The sequence below is a fragment of the Phyllobates terribilis genome, unplaced genomic scaffold (genome assembly GCF_046119375.1).
Source record: "Phyllobates terribilis strain yellow unplaced genomic scaffold, ASM4611937v1 Scaffold_2__4_contigs__length_985480577, whole genome shotgun sequence".
Lineage (NCBI taxonomy): Eukaryota > Metazoa > Chordata > Amphibia > Anura > Dendrobatidae > Phyllobates > Phyllobates terribilis.
In genome coordinates, this window is record NW_027362762.1 from 429,223,574 (window position 1) to 429,245,715 (window position 22,142).

Consider the following 22,142-nt stretch of genomic DNA (forward strand, 5'->3'; position numbering starts at 1 on the left):
CAGGCGGGGTGTTCGGAGGTGGCTGCGGTCCTCGGCCTGTGGTTCCTGGGCTGTGGTCTCCGGGCTTGCAGTAGGTGTCCGGTGCGGGGGCTCCACCGACATTTTGTAAAAGCCGAAGCCCCGCACCTTCCATACTGTTCCATGCGGCGGTCTCCAGGAAAATGGCCGCCGGAGGCGGTGCATGTGTAGCACCCCGAGGGTTCGGTTGCTACAGAGGTATTGCATCTCACCCAGATGTGCGATATCTCACTTCCAGGTAAGGATGGAGTGTGGCTCAGGACCCTAACACCCACATGCACTACACCACATTTCCGGGGGACAGCTCGACGGTGCTCCCATTAGTTATGCAGGCACGAGTGAGCATGTCCCTGGCTGGAGTGGGGGGAGGGAACACCTAGAGAAGGGAACCCGGTAGTGTGTGTGTGGGGGAAGTAGATCCTGGGTGCACTCTGTACAGGAGTATAAAGGGAGGCACCATCTTGGAAAGGGAGGGAGTTGAGAGAGGAGAAGACAGGGAGCAGAGCTGCTTTATGGGCTCTGCTCCACAGGCAGGCCCTGTCAGGAGGCCTGAGCCTGGAGGAGGGAAGAAGGAGGAAGAGGAGCAGACTGGGCTCCAGGAAGGACAGAGGGGACCCCAGGGGTGTGGACTGGCTGGTAGCCACCACACGCCCGCCGCTACCTGAGTAGGGGGGTCAGGTCAAGAAGATGGGAACCGGATCCCAAATTAGTGGAGGAGAGAAACTCCCTCAACTAAGAACCGGAGGCTGCGACATTACATGTGGAGCAGCCCCTCACCACACCCGCTAGAAAGGCACCACATAGGACCTGGGAAACGCAGGCCAACGTTTGCCCACCAAGAAGGTCCGAGGCAGCTGGACATAAGCGTGGTCACTAGTGGGGTTGAAGACCAGAGACAGGGGACATAAAGGGGGTCCTGCAAAGCACTCCAGAAAGACCTGGGAGTTAACCGAGCCCCTCACCTGGTGAGCACAGCGCGACACAGGCGGCCACCTCTGCAGCGGTGGCCTGGAGCAGTAACCGAGTAACCGTGAGTAAAGACCCTGAACTGCACCACCAAGACTCCGAGTTGTCTTTGTTGCGCTCGTGTACCACCATCACCCCCATCATCTATCCCTGCTGCCCTGAGGCCATACCCCTCCCGTTGGGGGTTATACCACCACGCTGCACATCCTCATACACCTGGCCTCAGTGGACTGTTCTGCAGCGGCGGCTTCAAAGCCGCACTCAACGGGTGGCGTAGTCGATCAAGTTAACATCTACTGCCATAGACTGCCACTTAGTTTGACACCCTGGGCACGGACCGGGTCACCGCCACAAGGACTACTACCCCTATCCGCCATCCGGCTCCGGGTATCCCCTGAATATGGCCCAGGGGGCACGTCACATGCTCAGATTGAGATCTCGGGAGCCGAGATCTCATCTCCTGAGATCTCTTTATTAGCTAAAAATCTGACAGGGTCAGAAAGAGCATTTTTTTTGTCTTGGTATAAAATGGGAAGTTGTTTATTCACTATTTGTTTAATTGCAGTAAACTGCGGACTATAGGTAGACACAAAATTAACAACTTGTGGTTTAGATTCTAACTTAATATCTTTTTCTTTGTTCTTGGTATTTCATTAACTATAGTATCTGCTCGTTTCAACATCCAGGAAGGAAATTTTCATACTTTTAAGTCGTTGTTTGACCTCAGAGGCTTCCTGTGTAAAGGTGGACTCCACTGTAGTATTTCTTTTAATTCTAGTTAGTTCACCTGTAGGAATGTTTTTAACTTGTTTGAAGTGGCAAGAAGTAGCCAAAAGAGTAGAGTTCCTTGCCATATTTTTTCTATAGAGAGAAACAGTAATATTATTTGTTGCTAAGAGTAACATCCAAAAAATTAATCACCAAATTTTGTATGTCATGAGTAAATTTCAAATTCATATCATTCTGGTTAATATACTGAATGAAAGCTGTAACAAAATTATGATCTCCCTCCCATATCAGGAGGAGGTCGTCTAAAAAAAATTTGGGTTCCAAAATTGTGCTGATGTAAAGTAGACATGTGGGAAATGTTATTTATGAGCTATTTTGTGTGACATATCTCTCTGATTTAAGGGCATGAAAATTCAAAGTTAGAATATTGCGATATTTTCAAAATTTTCACCAAATTTCCATTTTTTTCATGACTAAAAGGCAGCCTTATTAAATAAATGTTACCACTATCATGAAGTACAACAGGTAACGAAAAAAAACAGTCTCAGAATCAGTGGGATCCGTTGAAGCGTTCCAGAGTTATTATCATAAAGTGACAGTGGTCAGAATTGTAAAAATTGGCCTGGTCATTAACGTGCAAAACTACCTTAGGTGTTAAAGGGGTTAAGACTAGTACATACTTATAAAATAGAAATCAATTTCCTGTTTAGAACCTGGCTTTGTGATATTTACTGCTATTAATAATACATTGATTATTAGTAGTATTTTAAAAAGTAAAGCGTCTGATAGCATTTAAAAATATATTGCAGTTTTCCAGCGGAGGAGTACTGAGAGGATTAGGAAAGCAAATGATTGGAGCTATTACCAATGCCATTGGCTACTATGCTATTGGACTGCCACTTGGAATTTCACTGATGTTTCGAGCGAAACTTGGAATCGTAGGTGAGATCACTAGCTTATCTAAGCATGTATCTACAACTTTAGCTTAAGGTGAATGCAGACAGTATATAAAGATTAAGGTAATGTAAAAGAACAATCTAACCGCTAACAAAGTGGTGTCTTCATTAAACTATGGCAGTGTTACATTACCAATATATTTACATACATTTGAATAAAAAAGTAAATATTTAATATGCCTATTACATGTGTTAACCCTTTATTACACACCTTGCAAGTATTAGTTTTAAAAATGTTTGACTCTGTAGTCAGTAAGAAGGTCTATGTAGTTATATAAATGTTGCTATGATTTAGAATTTTTATAAATTTTCCCAAGATGGCAATATATAAAAATCACACTGTGCATAAACAGTTTTTTCCGCTTTTTACCTTTGTTATTTCCGTACGTTTTTGCAGTGAAAAATGCACCAAGTTACTGTCCTTACAAAGTGATTGAGATTTATCAAATCTTGTGCACATGTTGCTTATTTTTTTCTTGCTAATTTGAAGCAGTTTCATATCTGCAGTGTGTTAATTCTTTCAGCGTTTTTGCAGCATTCTTCACCGATTCTAAAGACTAGTGAAAAAAATGCATAAAAAACACATCAAAAACGCACGCAAAAACGTGCGTATTTAATTCTGTGCTTTTCCCGCCAACACTCCAGTGTTTGCAGCAGAAATACTTTGTGTACACATACCCATAAACTATTATGTTGCCTGGGGTTCATAGTGTGCAATAAATCATTAAAAATATTTTTTCACTTGATTGCTGATTAATGTATCAGTTTTGACCTCCGATTGGTGTATCAGTTTTGACCTACCATGTTTCTTTTTATCACATTAGTATGTGCCTGAAGAAAGTGGTACATCACCTCCATAAATATGCCATTCAGCACAAACACCATACTTTGTATGTATTTATTCCAACAAACTGGCAGAAAAATAGTCAAAATTGAGAGTCTTCATTGGTTGATATCTTTTAATGGCTAACTGAAATGATGATGATAACATAGCAAGTTCATAGATAAATTGGTGACAGATCATTGTTGTAGAATAACAACCATGTAACACATTCATTCTTGCCTTGAGTGTGTCAAAGGTTGCCATTAGAGATAAGCGAACCTTGCAAGGTTCGATTTGGTTCCGATCGACCACTTTGCCGATGTTTGCCGAATAGTTCTTCAGACAGTTTGTCGAACATATACAAATCCCATTGCATTCAATGGGAGTCAAAACCAAGCGCATAGACAACACCTTCAAATTAGGGGCAGACACGGGGAAAAGTGGCATCAATTGACCCACAGTACAAATTTTAAGGCACAGCAGCAGTCAGCCATGGGCCATGCATGAGGTGTCAGAGTCTGGGCCAGCATTTACATCTTTGAATTTAAGTTCAAATTAAGATGAGGTGGGTGAGGGATCGGTGTAGGCCTGATATGCTGGGAGCCCTGATACCACATGCAACAGCTCAACCTGCTTTTCTGCTCAGCCACACTCAGGTGGCACAAATGTCAGTTTTGTAGACCACCATTGCTAGGAACATTTTAAGGATAGTAACACAGGTAGCTGACTGAAAGTAAGTGCAGGCCTGCCGGTCTGCTAGCCCTCCTGCTACAAGCAATACACATCAAGGAGACCCAACTTGGAGTCTCCACATTTCAAAAAATTATTGCCATACACCACAAAAGTGGAATCAATTTCACCAGAGTAGAAATAGTATAATGGGGACTGACACCCTTTCCACTACAGGAAACACACAAGATGGAGACCCAACTTTGAACCTCCACATTTTAAAAAATTATTGCCATACACCACAAAAGTAGTATAAATTTCACCAGAGTAGAAATAGTATAATGGGGACTGTCACCCTTTCCACTACAAGAAACACACCAGATGGAGACCCGACTTGGAGTCTCCACATTTGAAAAAATTATTGCTAACATCAGCAGCAGTAGCAAAAGCAGGCACAGAAGCCACGACAAAGGTGTCACAGACTGCAATAACGCAAGATCAATGCAGCACACTAAAAATTACACCATCGTCTAGTCTGCACAGTCTGTGATCGGGGTGCAAAAGTCCTTGGAGATCCATGACTTGTTCATCTTGATGAAAGTTAGGCGGTCTACACTTTCAGAGGACAGCAGGATGTGGTTATCTGCCAGGATACCACCAGCAGCGCTGAAGACACATTCTGAGAGAACGCTGGCTGCTGGGCATGACAAAACTTCCAAAATGTAAAAGGGTCCAAACCCTCCCTGATGGCATTGATATTGAGCTTGAGATACTCCTGCACCATCCTCTCCAGTCGTTCACTACGTGTCAGACTTGTACTTTGTTGTGCTGGTGCACAGGCTGGTCTAAAAAATGTGTGAAACGACTCACAGAAATTGCTTCTGACTAGTGTTGAGCCACCCCCGTAGTGTTCGGGTTCGGTTCGGTTCGTCGAACACCGGGATGTTCGAGGAACTGTTCGTCGAACTGTTCGTCGAACACCTTAGAACACCGTCGAACACCGTTAAAACCAATGGCAGGCAAACAAAAACACATAGAAACACACAGAAAACACCTTCAAAGGTGTCCAAAAGCTGACAAACTGCTCAGAAGACGCTTTCTTTAAAAAAGCCGGCCGGCAATTCAGCAGCGGCATACACCGGTACCCGACAATTTAGACATGAAGGAATAGAGCATCACACATAGATTAGATAGATAGAAACATGTCAGTCACATATATATGAAGTACAGTGACAGTGTTGCTTACTGTACTTGTCATTTAGTGTAAAGGATTTATTAAAAAATATAATAGTGTTTTCGTGCACCGTCTCTTTAAAAAAGCCGGCCGGCAATTCAGCAGCGGTACCCGACAATTTATAACAGACAGAATAGAGCTTCACACATAGATTAGATAGATAGAAACATGTCAGTCACATATATATGAAGTACTGTGACAGTGTTGCTTACTGTACTTGTCATTTACTGCAAAGAATTTATTTAAAAAAATAATAGTGTTTTCATGCACCGTCTCTTTAAAAAAGCCGGCTGGCAATTCAGCATCTGTACCCGACAATTTAGAATAGAAGGAATAGAGAATCACACATAGATTAGATAGATAGAAACATGTCAGCCACATATATACGAAGTACAGTGACAGTGTTGCTTACTGTACTTGTCATTTAGTGTAAAGGATTTATTAAAAAATATAATAGTGTTTTCGTGCACCGTCTCTTTAAAAAAGCCGGCCGGCAATTCAGCAGCGGTACCCGACAATTTATAACAGACAGAATAGAGCTTCACACATAGATTAGATAGATAGAAATATGTCAGTCATATATATATGAAGTACTGTGACAGTGTTGCTTACTGTACTTGTCATTTACTGCAAAGGATTTATTAAAAAAAATAATAGTGTTTTCATGCACCGTCTCTTTAAAAAAGCCGGCCGGCAATTCAGCATCTGTACCCGACAATTTATAACAGACAGAATAGAGCTTCACACATAGATTAGATAGATAGAAACATGTCAGTCACATATATAATAAGTACAGTGACAGTGTTGGTTACTGTACTTGTCATTTAGTATTAAAATAAAGGATTTATTATTAAAAAAAATTGGCGTGGGGTTCCCCGTAATTTTAGTCTCTAGCGGAGGTTAAGCAGACAGCTGGGGCAGATGTTTGAAGCCTGGGAAGGGGGTAATACCCACGGAGCTTCCCAGGCTACTAATATCAGCCCCCAGCTGAATACCTAGCCTTTACTAGCTATTAAAATGGAGGACCCCCCCAAAAAAATGACGTGGGGTCCCCCCTAATTTAATAGCTAGCAAAGGCTAGGCAGACAGCTGGGGGCTGATATTAATAGCCCAGGAAGGGAGCCATGAATATTGGCCCCCTCCCAGGCTAGAAACACCAGCCCTCAGCCGCCCCAGAAATGGCGCATCCATAGGATGCGCCAATTCTGGCCCTTAGCCTCGCTCTTCCACGCTGCCCTGGTGCGGTGGCAGGGGGTAATAGGGTTGGGGTTGATGTCAGCTTATAATGCCAGCTGACATCAAGCCCAGGTTAGTAATGGAGAGGCGTCTATAAGACACCCCCATTACTAACCCCATAGTCAAAGTTAAAAAAAAAACACAAACACCCAGAATAAAGTCCTTTAATTGAAATAAAGACACAATTCTTTATTGTTCTAAATTAAACCATACTTACCATCACGCCCATTCCAGCTGAAGCCAACGATCTCCTGCAATAAAAGAAAAATAATAAAGCAACCTCATCCTTACCTTTCCATGGTTCCCAGGACAGCTCCAGCTCTTCTACATCGAGATGACAGGCTGGACCGCAGCAGAACGCTGCCATCCAGCTTGCCATGCCGCACACACTGAGAAGCGCAGGCATGCTTGCGCTCCTCAGTGTCTGACTGTGACGGCATCCAGATGAGCCGACAATGAACTCGGCTCACCTCATGTACGTCACTGACAGCGTGGGAAAATTCTCCTGCACTCAGCGCTTCAGCGTGAGAATTTTCCCACGCTGTCAGTGACGTGCATGAGGTGAGCCGAGTTCATTGGACATGACCTCGGCTCATCTGGATGCCGTCACAGCCAGACACTGAGGAGCGCAAGCATGCCTGCGCTTCTCAGTGTCTGCGGGATGACAGGCTGGATGGCAGCGTTCTGCTGCGGTCCAGCCTGTCATCTCGATGTAGCAGAGCTGAAGCTGTCGTGGGAGCCATGGAAAGGTAAGGATGATGTTGCTTTATTATTTTACTTTTATTGCAGGAGATCATTGGCTTCAGCTGGAATGGGCGTGGCAGTAAGTATGGTTTAATTTAGAACAATAAAGAATTGTGTGTTTATTTCAATTAAAGGACTTTTTTCTGGGTGTTTGTGTTTTTTTTAAATACTTTACTAGAAATTCATGGTGGTCATGTCTAATATTGGCGTGACCCCATGAATTTCGGGCTTAGGGCCAGCTGATAATGCCAAGCTGGCCTTAACCCCTTTATTACCCAGTGAGCCACCGCACCAGGGCCCTGGATGAGTTGGGTACAGCGCCAGAAGATGGCGCTTCTATGAACGCGCCATTTTCCGGGGCGGCTGCGGACTGCAATTTGCAGCGGGTGGGGCCCAGAAAGCTTGGGCCTCCCTGCGCTGCAGATTCCAGCCCCCAGCTGCCTAGTTGTACCTGGCTGGACACAAAAATAGGGCGAAGCTCCACGTATTTTTTTTTTAAATTCATGAAATTCATGGAATAATTAAGAAAAAAAGGGCTTCCCTATATTGTTGTGTCCGGCTAGGTACAAATAGGCAGCTGGTGGTTGGGAGCAGCCCGTTCCTGCCTGCTGTACCTGACTGGACACAAATATAGGGCGAAGCCCCACATCAATTTTTTTTTCATTATTTCATGAATTTCCTGAAATAATTTAAAAAAAATTGACGTGGGGCTTCGCCCTATATTTGTGTCCAGTCAGGTACAGCAGGCAGGAACGGGCTGCCCCCAACCACCAGCTGCCTATTTGTACCTGGCCAGACACAACAATATAGGGAAGCCCTTTTTTAAAAAAATTATTTCATGAAATAATTAAAAAAAAATTGACGTGGGGCTTCACACTATATTTGTGTCCAGCCAGGTACAGCAGGCAGGGACGGGCTGCCCCCAACCACCAGCTGCCTATTTGTACCTGGTTGGACACAACAATATAGGGAAGCCCTTTTTTTCTTAATTATTCCATGAATTTCATGAAATAATTTAAAAAAAAAATGCGTGGGGCTTCGCCCTATTTTTGTGCCCAGCCAGGTACAACTAGGCAGCTGGGGGCTGGAATCTGCAGCGCAGGGAGGCCCAAGCTTTCTGGACCCCACCCGCTGCATATTGCAGTCCGCAGCCGCCCCGGAAAATGGCGCGTTCATAGAAGCGCCATCTTCTGGCGCTGTACCCAACTCATCCAGGGCCCTGGTGCGGTGGCTCACTGGGTAATAAAGGGGTTAAGGCCAGCTTGGCATTATCAGCTGGCCCTAAGCCCGAAATTCATGGGGTCACGCCAATATTAGACATGACCACCATGAATTTCTAGTAAAGTATTTAAAAAAACACAACACCCAGAATAAAGTCCTTTAATTGAAATAAACACACAATTCTTTATTGTTCTAAATTAAACCATACTTACAGTCACGCCCATTCCAGCTGAAGCCAATGTCTTCTGCAATAAAAGTAAAATAATAAAGCAACCTCATCCTTACCTTTCCATGGTTCCCACGACAGCTTCAGCTCTGCTACATCGAGATGACAGGCTGGACCGCAGCAGAACGCTGCCATCCAGCCTGTCATCCCGCGGACACTCAGAAGCGCAGGCATGCTTGCGCTCCTCAGTGTCTCGCTGTGACGGCATAAAGATGAGACAAGCTCATGTCCAATGAACTCGGCGCACCTCATGCACGTCACTGACAGCGTGGGAGAATTCTCCTGCACTCAGCACTTCAGCGTGAAAATTCTCCCACGCTGTCAGTGACGTACATGAGGTCAGCTGAGTTCATTGGACATGAATGAGCTCACCTCATGCACTTCACTGACAGCGTGGGAAAATTCTCACGCTGAAGTGCTGAGTGCAGGAGAATTTTCCCACGCTGTCAGTGACGTGCATGAGGTGAGCTCATTCATGTCCAATGATCTCAGCTCACCTCATGGACGTCACTGACAGCGTGGGAAAATTCTCCTGCACTCAGCGCTACAGCGTGAGAATTCTCCCACGCTGTCAGTGACGTGCATGAGGTGAGCTCATTCATGTCCAATGAACTCAGCTGACCTCATGCACGTCACTGACAGCGTGGGAGAATTCTCACGCTGAAGTGCTGAGTGCAGGAGAATTCTCCCACGCTGTCATTGACGTGCATGAGGTGCGCCGAGTTCATTGGACATGAGCTCGTCTCATCTTTATGCCGTCACAGCCAGACACTGCAGAGCGCAAGCATGCCTGCGCTTCTCAGTGTCTGCGGGATGACAGGCTGGATGGCAGCGTTCTGCTGCGGTCCAGCCTTTCATCTCGATGTAGCAGAGCTGAAGCTGTCGTGGGAACCATGGAAAGGTAAGGATGAGGTTGCTTTATTATTTTACTTTTATTGCAGAAGACATTGGCTTCAGCTGGAATGGGCGTGACGGTAAGTATGGTTTAATTTAGAACAATAAAGGAATGTGTCTTTATTTCAATTAAAGGACTTTATTCTGGGTGTTTGTGTTTTCTTTTAACTTTGACTATGGGGTTAGTAATGGGGGTGTCTTATAGACGCCTCTCCATTACTAACCTGGGCTTGATGTCAGCTGGCATTATAAGCTGACATCAACCCCAACCCTATTACCCCCTGCCACCGCACCAGGGCAGCGTGGAAGAGCGAGGCTAAGTGCCAGAATTGGCGCATCCTATGGATGCGCCATTTCTGGGGCGGCTGACGGCTGGTGTTACTAGCCTGGGAGGGGGCCAATATTCATGGTTCCCTTCCTGGGCTATTAATATCAGCCCCCAGCTGTCTGCCTAGCCTTTGCTAGCTATTAAATTAGGGGGGACTCCACGTCATTTTTTTGGGGGGTCCCCCATTTTAATAGCTAGTAAAGGCTAGGTATTCAGCTGGGGGCTGATATTAGTAGCCTGGGAAGCTCCGTGGGTATTACCCCCTTCCCAGGCTTCAAACATCTGCCCCAGCTGTCTGCTTAACCTCCGCTAGAGACTAAAATTACGGGGAACCCCACGCCAATTTTTTTTAATAATAAATCCTTTATTTTAATACTAAATGACAAGTACAGTAACCAACACTGTCACTGTACTTATTATATATGTGACTGACATGTTTCTATCTATCTAATCTATGTGTGAAGCTCTATTCTGTCTGTTATAAATTGTCGGGTACAGATGCTGAATTGCCGGCCGGCTTTTTTAAAGAGACGGTGCATGAAAACACTATTATTTTTTTTAATAAATCCTTTGCAGTAAATGACAAGTACAGTAAGCAACACTGTCACAGTACTTCATATATATGTGACTGACATGTTTCTATCTATCTAATCTATGTGTGAAGCTCTATTCTGTCTGTTATAAATTGTCAGGTACCGCTGCTGAATTGCCGGCCGGCTTTTTTAAAGAGACGGTGCACGAAAACACTATTATATTTTTAAATAAATCCTTTACACTAAATGACAAGTACAGTAAGCAACACTGTCACTGTACTTCGTATATATGTGGCTGACATGTTTCTATCTATCTAATCTATGTGTGATTCTCTATTCCTTCTATTCTAAATTGTCGGGTACAGATGCTGAATTGCCGGCCGGCTTTTTTAAAGAGACGGTGCATGAAAACACTATTATTTTTTTTTGATAAATCCTTTACACTAAATGACAAGTACAGTAAGCAACACTGTCACTGTGCTTCTTATATGTGTGACTGACATGTTTCTATCTATCTAATCTATGTGTGATTCTCTATTCTTTCTGTTCTAAATTGTCGGGTACCGGTGTATGCCGCTGCTGAATTGCCGGCTTTTCATGTTTCACTGTGAGCACTGTTCCCATCGATTTGGGCAATCACTGTAATGCCACAACCACCATGGCTGTGGCATTACAGTGAGTGGCAGACAATCCCTGCATGATTGGTGCTCTAAATAGCGCCAGACATGCAGGACACGCTTTTGGTGCACGAACAGTTATCGAACATAACCTCGAACAGCCGAATTTTTTGCAAATCATTCGGGTTCGTCGAACAACTCGAACACTGCCCAAAACAGCTCGAATTTGAGATTGGCGAACAGTTCTAGTCGAACACCGCTCATCTCTACTTCTGACACGCTGCTGCTAATGTTTTTGCTTTGATGAATTGACGTTACCGGGGTTGGAAGTCTACAACTACTATGCACACTGTGTGCCTCACTGCTGTCTTGGGGAACTCCAACCTTAAGGTTGTCTACAAACATGTTTCAATACTCCAGTATACTTGTATCCCTTTCCAGAGCAGGAAGCATCTGGCAAAATGTACTCTTGTACCATGGATCTAACAGAGTGGCAACCCAGTAGTCAGCACTATTTCGAATCCTAACAATACGAGGATCATGTTGCAGATAGTGCAGCGCCACGTCCGTACTGCATTGGCCCAGGCTATGCAAAATTAGATACTGCTTCAGGGCTCGTCGCTGCTGCCACAGTTTCTGCAACATGTCCAGGGTTCGAATTCCTCCGTGTCGGCACATCGCATATCAACCGGTTAACCGTGGGGTGCAAACAGCGGAAGTGAGCACACGACGAAGGTACTTTCTGCAGCAGTGCATCCAGGCCGGGATAGTGAAATCGCTGTACTACCAGGTTGAGGATGTGAGTCATTGAAGGCACGTGTTTGAGAATGCCTGAGCGTAGGGCTGCCACCAGGTTCGCAGCGCTATCGCACACGGGCTTCCCTGGCTCCAGGTTCAGCGGAGACAGCCATTGCTCAAACTCGGCCTTGTTAGCTGTCCACAACTCTTGAGCTGTATGACTGTGATCTCTAAGGCATATTAATTTTAACACTGCCTGATTGCTATGAGCCCTAGCTGTGCAGTACGGAGGTGGGGGGGGTTCTCCCTGCACTTTTGGAATGCGTGTCTCATTAAGGCACAAGTTGAGGGTGCGGATGGAGGCCCTAGAGGAGGGTAAAGAGGCAGAAGAAGTCGAGGAAGTGTTACATACAAAGGTTTGGCCCGCAAACATTGGAGATTCCAAGACTTGTGGAGCTGTCACTTCCCTGTCTGCCCACACAGCCACCATAGTCCCCCAGTGCCCAGCCAGCGAGATGTAATGCCCCTGGCCATGTTTACTCATTCAGGTGTCTGTGGTGAAATGCAACTTGGCAGACATAAATTTTCTCAAGGAATGGGTGATGTTGTCTGTGACATGCTGGTGTAGTGCAGGCACAACTTTCTTAGAGAAGTAATGGCAACTGGGCAACTGGTACTGGAGGACTGTGACAGCCTTCAGCTTTCAGAAACTGTCTGTATCCACCAGGTGGAATGGCAGCATTTCAATGCCCAACAGATTGGAGATGGTGTAGTTCAAGCTCTTAGCTTTGGCATGTGTAGGATGAAATAATCTTTTATGTGACCACAACTGCAGGACCGAGAACTGGCTGCTGTGCTGAGAGAGGGTAAAGTAGGGTGAACACGACAAACTGCTGGACTGTGAGTGAGGTGCAGGCAGAGATGTTATGGTGGATTGAGAAAGATGTGGTGTGCTCGGTGAAACAAAAACAGCAGGCATGTCCACTTTCGTAACAGCTGACGGGCTGTCACTCACCCTGCCTGGAGCGGGTAAACAAGTGGAGGTTCTGAAGCCGGAGACCTGTGTGAGAACACTTGGCATGGTGACTGATGAGGAATAAGCAGCAGATGCGGTTGATGGGGCCGGTGGTTGGTGAGGTCTGCTAGTCCGCATTTTCTCAGACTAACGCATGTTGATTGCGCATGTGCCGGTTCATGTTTGTAGTAGTCAAATTATTGGAATTTTTGCCTCTACAGAGTCTTTTTTTGCAAAGTTGCGAGATAGCGTGAGTTGGGTCATCCTTTGCAGTCTCAAAAAAGACTCAGGCAAGGCAAATCTTGCCGCCCCTGCGAACTGCAGACACTCAACCGCTGCTGGCTACAGCTACAGTTGTGGATGAGGATGCAGTGCTTGTCATGGTTGCATCACTCCGTGTCTGTGCGGGAGGCTGCAACGTGACCTCCTCAACTTCCTCCTTCTCCACCTCCTCTGCTGTGCTACTCAGCTGCATGCCTCTGGGTTCACACCAAATGGAATCTACAACCTCATTGTCATCCTCTCTGTTCTCCCCCTCCTCGCCCTGAGAGTCACCCTCCTCATCATCCTGCTCTGACAGTACAGTACAGTCCACGTGGGCCTCGGGTATCTGAGTCTCATCAGGATCACCCTTCCCCCCCGGGGTTAACGTGGCTAGAATCAGGATCCTTCTCGGACCCTGCTTCTTCCAGCCCCAGATCCAACTGAAAAAAAATTTAGGCATCGGTGCAGATGCTTTCCTCCTCTCGAGTCTTTGAATCTTTGGAATGTGTGAACAGTTCTGCAGAATCGCCCATCTGTGGTTCCCTAAAGTCAGTTGGACGGTTGGAGAGTTGTGACGCGGGGGAAACAAGGGCAATTGGGGTACCACCTCTGAGGACTGTATTGTGTGTGATGCTGAGGTGGAGAAAGAGGAGGAGAGGCCACTTGATGCAGTGCTTGCCATCCACTGGAGCACCTGCTCTTTCTGGCCCTCATCCACAAGGCGTACCGCTGTGTTGCTGCCAAAGAAAGGGAGTGGAGTAGCCCGTCCAGTAACAGAAGTTGTCAAAGTTTTTGGATAGGACGTGACGGTGTTTGTTCAGTAGAGTTTTCACTATCATTACACCTTGAACACCAAGAATATTCCCCCTTCCACCATGACCTCGCTTTTTCCCACTTATGTTGGATGTACCATTCCCCTCATTTAACCAGCTGTTTAACAAACCTATGCCCAAACCTGTGAGTCACCTGTCACTATATTACCAATCAGTATTTATTTGTTCAGATAGTGTGGCTGGAGCACGATATTAGATTTTAATGTGAACTCCTGGATTGAGCAGAAGATCAGTACAAAACAATTACAAGCTCAGATGTGGCCTGGTTTATGTAGCACAGTAGTACCAGAAAAAAATAGATTTTCTAATGTGGAGCCCTGGATGGAGCAGAACCTCAGAACACAACAATTACAACTAAGATGTGGCCTGATTTCTGTAGCATGGTAGTACAAGAAAAAAATTTGATTTTTAATGTGAACTCCTGGATGGAGCAGAAGATCAGCACAAAACAATTGCAAGCTCAGATGTGGCCTGGTTTCTGTATCATGGTAGTACCAGAAAAAAAAATCTAGATTTTTAATGTGAACTCCTAGATGGAGCAGAAGATCAGCACAAAACAATTACAAGCTCAGATGTGGCCTGGTTTATGTAGCACGGTATTACTAGAAAAAACTTAGATTTTTAATGTGAACTCCTGGATGGAGCAGAAGATCAACACAAAACAATTGCAAGCTCAAATGTGGCTTGGTTTATGTAGCACGGTAGTAGCAGAAAAAAGTAAAGTTTCAAAGGTGTCCTCCTGCATGGAGCACAATATCAGTACAACAGAGTTCTATGCTGAAATGTGGGCTGGTGTCTGTGTCTGGACCACATTATTAGCAAAAACTATTGATCTGCTGGAAGGTCGATTTCACAGCCACACAGGATCCTATCTATCTAAACTATCTGACTTACAAGCAACCGTCTAGCAAACTATCTCACTCTCTCACTATCCAGTAGCAGCGGCAGGAGCAGCCTCTCTGCGCTGTTACACTGACAAAATGGTGCCAAAACAACATGTCCGCTCTTTATATGGAGAGGGACATGTGAGTTCGGCAGCCAATGACACAAGCCCTTGTGTCTGGACGTTGTGGATATGTGAATATGACGTATTAGTACGCTATAGGCTATCACCCCCGCTTCAGCGCACTGAACCGGGCACATGTCAACTGATTCTTACAGGTGACATGTGCCCGCAAGCGATCCACCCGCGGCTGTTAACCAGTTAAATGCCGCTGTCAATCTCTGACAGAGGCATGTAACTCATGCTTCCGGGAAGCGCGTCCTAGGCCCCGCCATCGGTGACCCCGTCACATGATCGCGGGTCACCGATGGGTTGGCATGACACCCCAGGGTCTGCAGCAGACCCCTGTGGTTGTCATGTCTCGCTTGCTATGAGTGTCACCCAGTGGTCGGCGCTCATAGCAAGTGAGCATTTCTACTGCATACAGGCTCATCGCTTGTATGCAGTAGAAGCAATCAGAAAACTACTACTTCTAGTCTCCTATGGAGACTATTGAAGCAAGCAAAAAGTGTAAAAAAAATGTTTTTAAAAATATAAAAAATATAAAAGTTTAAAATCGCCCAATTCAAAATAAAATAATAAAAAGAAAACCACATACACATATTTGGTTTTGTCGCATTCAGAATCGCCTGTTCTATCAGAATAAAAAAATAATTAATCCAATCGGTAAACAGTGTAGCGAGAAAAAAATTCTAAACTCCAGAATTATGTTTTTTTGGTCGTCGCAACATTGCAATAAAATCCAATAACGGGCGATCAAAATATCACATTTGCACCGACATGGTATCAGTAAAAATGTCAGCTCGACGCGCAAAAAATAAGCCCTCACACGGCCCCAGATCCCGAAAAATGCTACGGGTCCCGGAAAATGGCAACTTTTTTTTTAATCAAAGTTGGATTTTTTTTTCACCACAAAAAGAACCTATACATGATTGGTGTCTGCGAACTTGTAATGACCTGGAGAATAATAATGGCAGGTCAGTTTTAGCATTCAGTTAACGTTGTAAAAAAAAACCAAAAAACATGGAATTGCATTTTTATTACAATTTCACCGCATTTGGAATTTTTTTCCCATTTTTCAGTACATGATATGGTAAAAACCAGTGATGGCATTTAAAAGTACAACTTGTCCAGCAAAAACTAAGCCCTCACATGGCTATATTGACCAAAAAAGAAAAAGGCTATGGCTCTGGGAGGAAGGGGAGCAAAAAATGGAAACGCAAAAATGGAAAAACCCAAGGTTGTTAAGGAGTTAAAGGCATTGGGCGTGCAACTGTAGGGGTTAATTTATCTCTAGTGATGAGCGAGCATGCTTGTCACTACTAATTACTTACCCGAGCATCACTGTGCTCGGGATGCTCGTTATTCGGCGAGTATTTTTTTACAGCTCGGGCGGAAGCTCCAGTTCCCTCCCCACATGTTTGGCGATTTTTAGACAGCCAACAAACATGCAGGGATTACCTGTTAGTCACTATAATGCCGTAGCCATGTTGCTGGTGGCATTACTGTGATTGGTTGGCTTCATAGCATCATCGGTTCTATATAAGACCCGGGATCCTATGCTCGTCATAATCTACCCCGGAAACAGGCATAGTAGTGAGAGCTGCTGCTGCTGAGCAAGGGAGAGATTTTTACCAGCGTATGGGCAGGGATTCCACACCACATTTATTTGTTTTATCTGCTGCGACAACAGCCCTTCTAAGGGCTCATTCTAATGAATATTAATACTGCTGCTATCAATAGTTGGGGAGAAATTGTTCCGGAGGCAAAGTGTAGGACAGGATAGTGTTCATTGCACATCCTTTTTGCAGCTGGAATTCATATTTAATAGCTTTTTCTGAGGGCTACTAATAATCTTGCAAATTGTTGTGAAAAGACATATACTCCATTTACACTGCTCAAGTTATGCGTTAAAAGCATACAGTCAGACTTGGTTGCAGTAGCATCGCTATATAGTGCAATCAGTTAAAAAGTCCATCTGAGGTGTGCTAAATTTTCTGTGATATGAATACTTAAAAGTTTTCTCAGCCTAAAAATCTTCTATGCCAAAAATATTGCTCCACTTGTGCATTAAAAGCATACAGGCACACTTGTTTGGTTGCAATAGCATCGCTATATAGTGCAAAGAGTGAAAAGCGTCCCTCGGAGGTGTGCTAAATTTTCTGTGATACAAATACTGAAAAGTTTTCTCAGCATCAAAAAATTCTATGCTATTGAAACTGCGCCAGTTGTGCATTCAAAACATAAATCCAGACTTGGCCGGTAACCAGTAGCATCGCTATATTGCTAATGCACTGCTGCAAGTTGATCTGAGGTGGGCAGATTTTACTTCAATACAAAATGCTGCACAGTTTTATCAGCATCAGAAAATTCTACGCTATTTAACCCCTTTAAAGCCCATGACGTACTAATACGCGTCTGTGCCCTGGGCTTTAAGAGCCTGACCTGTATTAGTACGTCATGGCGATCGCGCGCGCACACAGGCTGTGCGGGCGCGATCGCTGCCGGGTGTCAGCTGATTGTCACAGCTGACACCCGATACTATGTGCAGGGAGCGGTCCTGCACCGCTCCCAGCACATTAACCCCCGCAATGCTGCGATCGAAGTCGATCGCAGCATTGCGGAGGCAAGGGGAGGTGATCGCCGATACTCACCTCCTCTTCCGGCGTCCAGCGCTGTCTGCAGCGGCTTCCCGGGTGTTGCCATGACGACCCGATGTCGTCATGACAACATCCGGGTCACCAGACAGCAGGAAGATTGTTTGGACATGCGCAGTGCATCTCCAAACTATCTTCTCCCTGTCCAGCGCTGACAGCCTGCATGGCACAGGGATGGTGCTGAATTCTTGTGTCATGCAGGCGATCAGAATAAAAAAAGTGAAGTCCCATAGTGGGACAAAGTAAAAAAGTAAAAAAAACTGTCTGAAAGTGAAAAAAAAAATAAAAAAAAAATTGTAAAAATATTAAAAAAATAATAAAAAAAATAATCCACTAAAAATAAAAATATAATGTACCCATCAATAAATATTATTATGAACACAAACAAACAAACAATAAAAGTACACATATTTGGTATCGCCGCGTCCGTAACGACCTGACCTAGAAAACTGTTCCACTAGTTAACCCCTTCAGTGAACACGGTAAAAAAACAAACAAAAAAAAAGCAAAAAACAATGCTTTATCATCATACTGCCAAACAAAAAATGGAATAACACGCGATCAAAAAGACGAATATAAATAAAAATGGTACCGCTGAAAACGTCATCTCATCACGCAATACAGCTTCATCATCCGAAAAATCAAAAAGTTAGAGCTCTCAGAATAAAGCGATGCAAAAAAAATATTTTTTCTATAAAATAGCTTTTACTGTGTAAAAGCGCCAAAACATAGAAAAACTATATAAATGTGGTGTCCGCTAACAATTTGAGCCGATTTTCCATTCAATTTGTTAGCAGACACCATGTTGCGTTTGGAGAGCCCCTGATGTGCCTAAACAGTGGAGCTCCCCCACAAGTGACCACATTTTGGAAACTAGACCCCCCAAGGCACCTATCTAGATGCATAGTGAGAACTTGGAACCCCTAGGTGCTTCACAAATTGATTCGTAAAAATGAAAAAGTATTTTTTTTTCCACTTTTTCATTTTTACGAATCAATTTGTGAAGCACGTGAGGGTTCCAAGTGCTCACTATGCATCTAGATAGGTGCCTTGGGGGGTCTAGTTTCCAAGATGGGGTCACTTGTGGGGGAGCTCCACTGTTTAGGCACATCAGGGGCTCTCCAAACGCAACATGGTGTCCACTAACAATTTGAGCCGATTTTCCATTCAATTTGTTAGCGGACACTATGTGCATTGGGAGAGCCCCTGTTGTGCCTAAACAGTGCCGCAACATGGCGTCCGCTAATTATTCAAGCAAATTTTACAATGAAAAAGTCAAATGGCGCTCCTTCCCTTCCAAGCCCTGCCGTGCGCCCAAACAGTGGTTTTTCCCCACATATGGGGTATCTGCGCGCCCAGGGAAAATTGCACAACAACTTTTGGGATCCATTTTTTCCTGTTACCCCTGCGAAAATAAAAAAAAATTGGGTCTAAAGTAACATTTTTGTGAAAAAAGTTAAATGTTCATTTTTTTCTTCCACATTACAAAAATTCCTGTGAAGCACCTGAAGGGTTAATAAAGTTCTTGAATGTGGTTTTGAGCACCTTGAGGGGTGCAGTTTTTATAATCGTGTCACTTTTTGGTATTTTCTGTCATAAAGACCTCTCAAAGTGGCTTCAAATGTGATGTGGTCTCTAAAAAAATGGTTTTGTAAATTTTGTTGGAAAAATGAGAAATCGCTGGTCAACTTTTAACCCTTATAGCTCCCTAACAAAAAAAAATTTTGGTTCCAAAATTGTGCTGATGTAAAGTAGACATGTGGTAAATGTTATTTATTAACTCTTTTGTGTGACATATCTCTCTGATTTAAGGGCATAAAAATTCAAATTTTGAAAATTGCAAAATTTTCAAAATTTTCGCCAAATTTCCGTTTTCTTCACAAATAAACACAAGTGATATCGAAGAAATTTTACCATAATCATGAAGTACAATATGTCACGAAAAAACAATCTCAGAATCAGGGGGATCCGTTGAAGCGTTCCAGAGTAATTACCTCATAAAGTGACAGTGGTCAGAATTGTAAAAATTGGCCTGGTCACTAACGTGCAAACCACCTTGGGTTGTAAAGGGATTAAACTGAGGCAGTTGTGCGTTCAAAACTTAAATCCAGACTTGGCCGGTAACCAGTGCTATTGCACTGTACCAAGTTGATCTGAGGTGGGCAAATTTTACTGCGCTAAACATACTGCACAGTTTTCTCAGCAGGGAAATACCATACCTACTTTAAAATAGGTAAGGCGTGTGGTAAGGGAAGGGAAAGTGGGCTTTATCCTGATGGTGAGTGCAAAGGCTGGAGCCGTGGGCAACATGACACTGTGCCTGTTGCGGGAGAACAACAAATACACACATCATGTCGACCTAGCTTCCTGTCGCACTTTTAGGGGGACGCGGAAAACCACTCTTGAAGGTAGAGCAGTGTGAAAAGGTTGTTGGTTGGATAGCAGATAATGCTTCCAGTCCGTTTGCCAGCATCACCCTGTCTTCCACACGGTCCAGTCTCAGTAGACGTGAGTCCTCCTTTCTCCCACCATGCCAGGTGCCCGCAAACAAGTGATCCCACACTTGGACACTCTAAAGAGCTGTTCACATTTCCATTTATAGATTCTTGCCTCTCGCCTTTCCCAATTCAAGTGGGACATGAGGAGATCACATGTAGCTATGCCCAAATATTTGAGCAGCTACGGTCACAAGAAGGCAATGTTGGAACAGGTGGAAGATGATGAGACACAATTGCCAGCAAGTCAGGAGGAGGACCAGGGTGTGGAAGTGGAAGATGAGGTGGTGGACGATGAAGTCACTGACCCAACCTGGAAAGTTGACATGCAGATCGAAGACAGCAGCACAGAGGGGGAGGTATCCGTAGCACCACAACAGGCAAGAAGAGGCAGTGGAGTGGCCAGAGACACAAGGCGGGCAACTGTTCCCCAAAACACCAACATGACGAAAGTTGCGATGCCAATGATTAGGTCTTCCCAATTCTGGCACTTTTTTAAAGACTATAGTTAACCCCGAAAAAGCCATTTGCAACATCCGCCATGCCAGCATCAGCAGCGGCAGCAGAACTACCAGCCTGACCACCAGCAGCATGCTCAGGCACATGACTGCAAAGAACCCGACTAGTTGGGCCGAACGCCATGGTCCAGAAACAGTGTCTGCGAGTGACACCACTGCCTCTTACCCTGTTCTACGTGCACGCCAATCCCCTGTCCATAATGTTGGCAAAAATGCCTCCCACCCTGCACCTGTCGTTGCACACTTGCAACCACCATCATTAACCACATCCATGTCCTTGTCCCAGCACATTGTTCGGTTGTCCCTACCCCAGTCCTTGGAACGTATACGTCAATACACAGCCACCAACCCACAGACCACAATACCAACCGGCCACATTTCCAGACTGCTTGCACAGGAAATGTTGCCCTTTAGGCTTGTAGAGACGGAAGGTTTCCGCAACCGCATGGCGGCAGCCGTCCCTCGGTACTCGGTCCCCAGTCTACACTTTTTCTCCTGGTGTGCCTTCCCAGCCTTACACAAGCACGTGTCCCATAACATCAGCTGTGCCCTGAAAAATGCTGTTATTGGAAGGTCCACTTAACCACGGACATGTTGACAAGTGCTTGTGGCCATGGACGCTACACTTCCATGATGGCACACTGGGTGAATATTGTGGAAGCCGGGACCTAGATGGACCCTGGGACGAAACACATGCTACCGATGCCGAGGATTGCGGACCCTGGTTCAATCAATTCAGTTCCTGTACCTCCTCCTCCTCACCCTGTATCTCCAGAACATCAGCATCAGTCGCAAGCTGGAAGCACTGCAGCACTGCCTTGGCCAAGCGGAACAGGCTCTGCTGAAGCTAATATGCTTAAGTGGCATACCACACACTGCTACAGAGTTGTTGAAAGGTCTAACAGACCAGACTAATAAGTGGCTCTCGCCCCTGAACCTACAGCCAGGCTTGGTCGTGTGTGACAATGGCCGGAACCTGGTGGCTGCTCTTAAGCTTGGCAACCCCGCACATATACCATGCCTGGCCCACGTGCTCAACTTAGTGGTTCAGCAGTTTCTCAAAACCTACCCTGATCTGCCTGAGATGCTTGTGAAAGTACGCCGCGTGGGTGCCCATTTCCGCAAGTCAGCTACAGCTTCTGCTGCTCTGTCAGTGCTTCAGCAGCATTTTCAACTTCCAGCTCACCGACTGGTGTGCGATGTCACAACACATTAGAACTTAATGTTGCATATGTTGGCAAGGCTTTGTGAGCAGCAAAGGGCAGTAGTTGAATACCAGCTCCAACATGACCGTCGGTATTCCGGTCAGCCTCTGCATATAAGAGCTGATGACTGGGCATGGATGTCTGACATCTGTGCCATTCTGACTCAACCAAGATAGTGAGCGGCGATGACGCCATAATCAGCATAACCATGCCGCTTCTC

The 22,142-nt window shown here is 45.0% G+C and overlaps 1 protein-coding gene across 1 annotated transcript in view; it reads left to right on the top strand.

Annotated features, from left to right (window-relative positions):
• LOC141252676 (multidrug and toxin extrusion protein 2-like) overlaps positions 1–22,142 on the top strand; it is a 577,502-nt gene that overhangs the window by 466,563 nt on the left and 88,797 nt on the right. Inside the window, exon 14 of the mRNA XM_073670545.1 lies at positions 2,523–2,655. Coding sequence (XP_073526646.1) covers positions 2,523–2,655 — 133 coding nt within the window. The remainder of the gene's footprint in view (positions 1–2,522; positions 2,656–22,142) is intronic.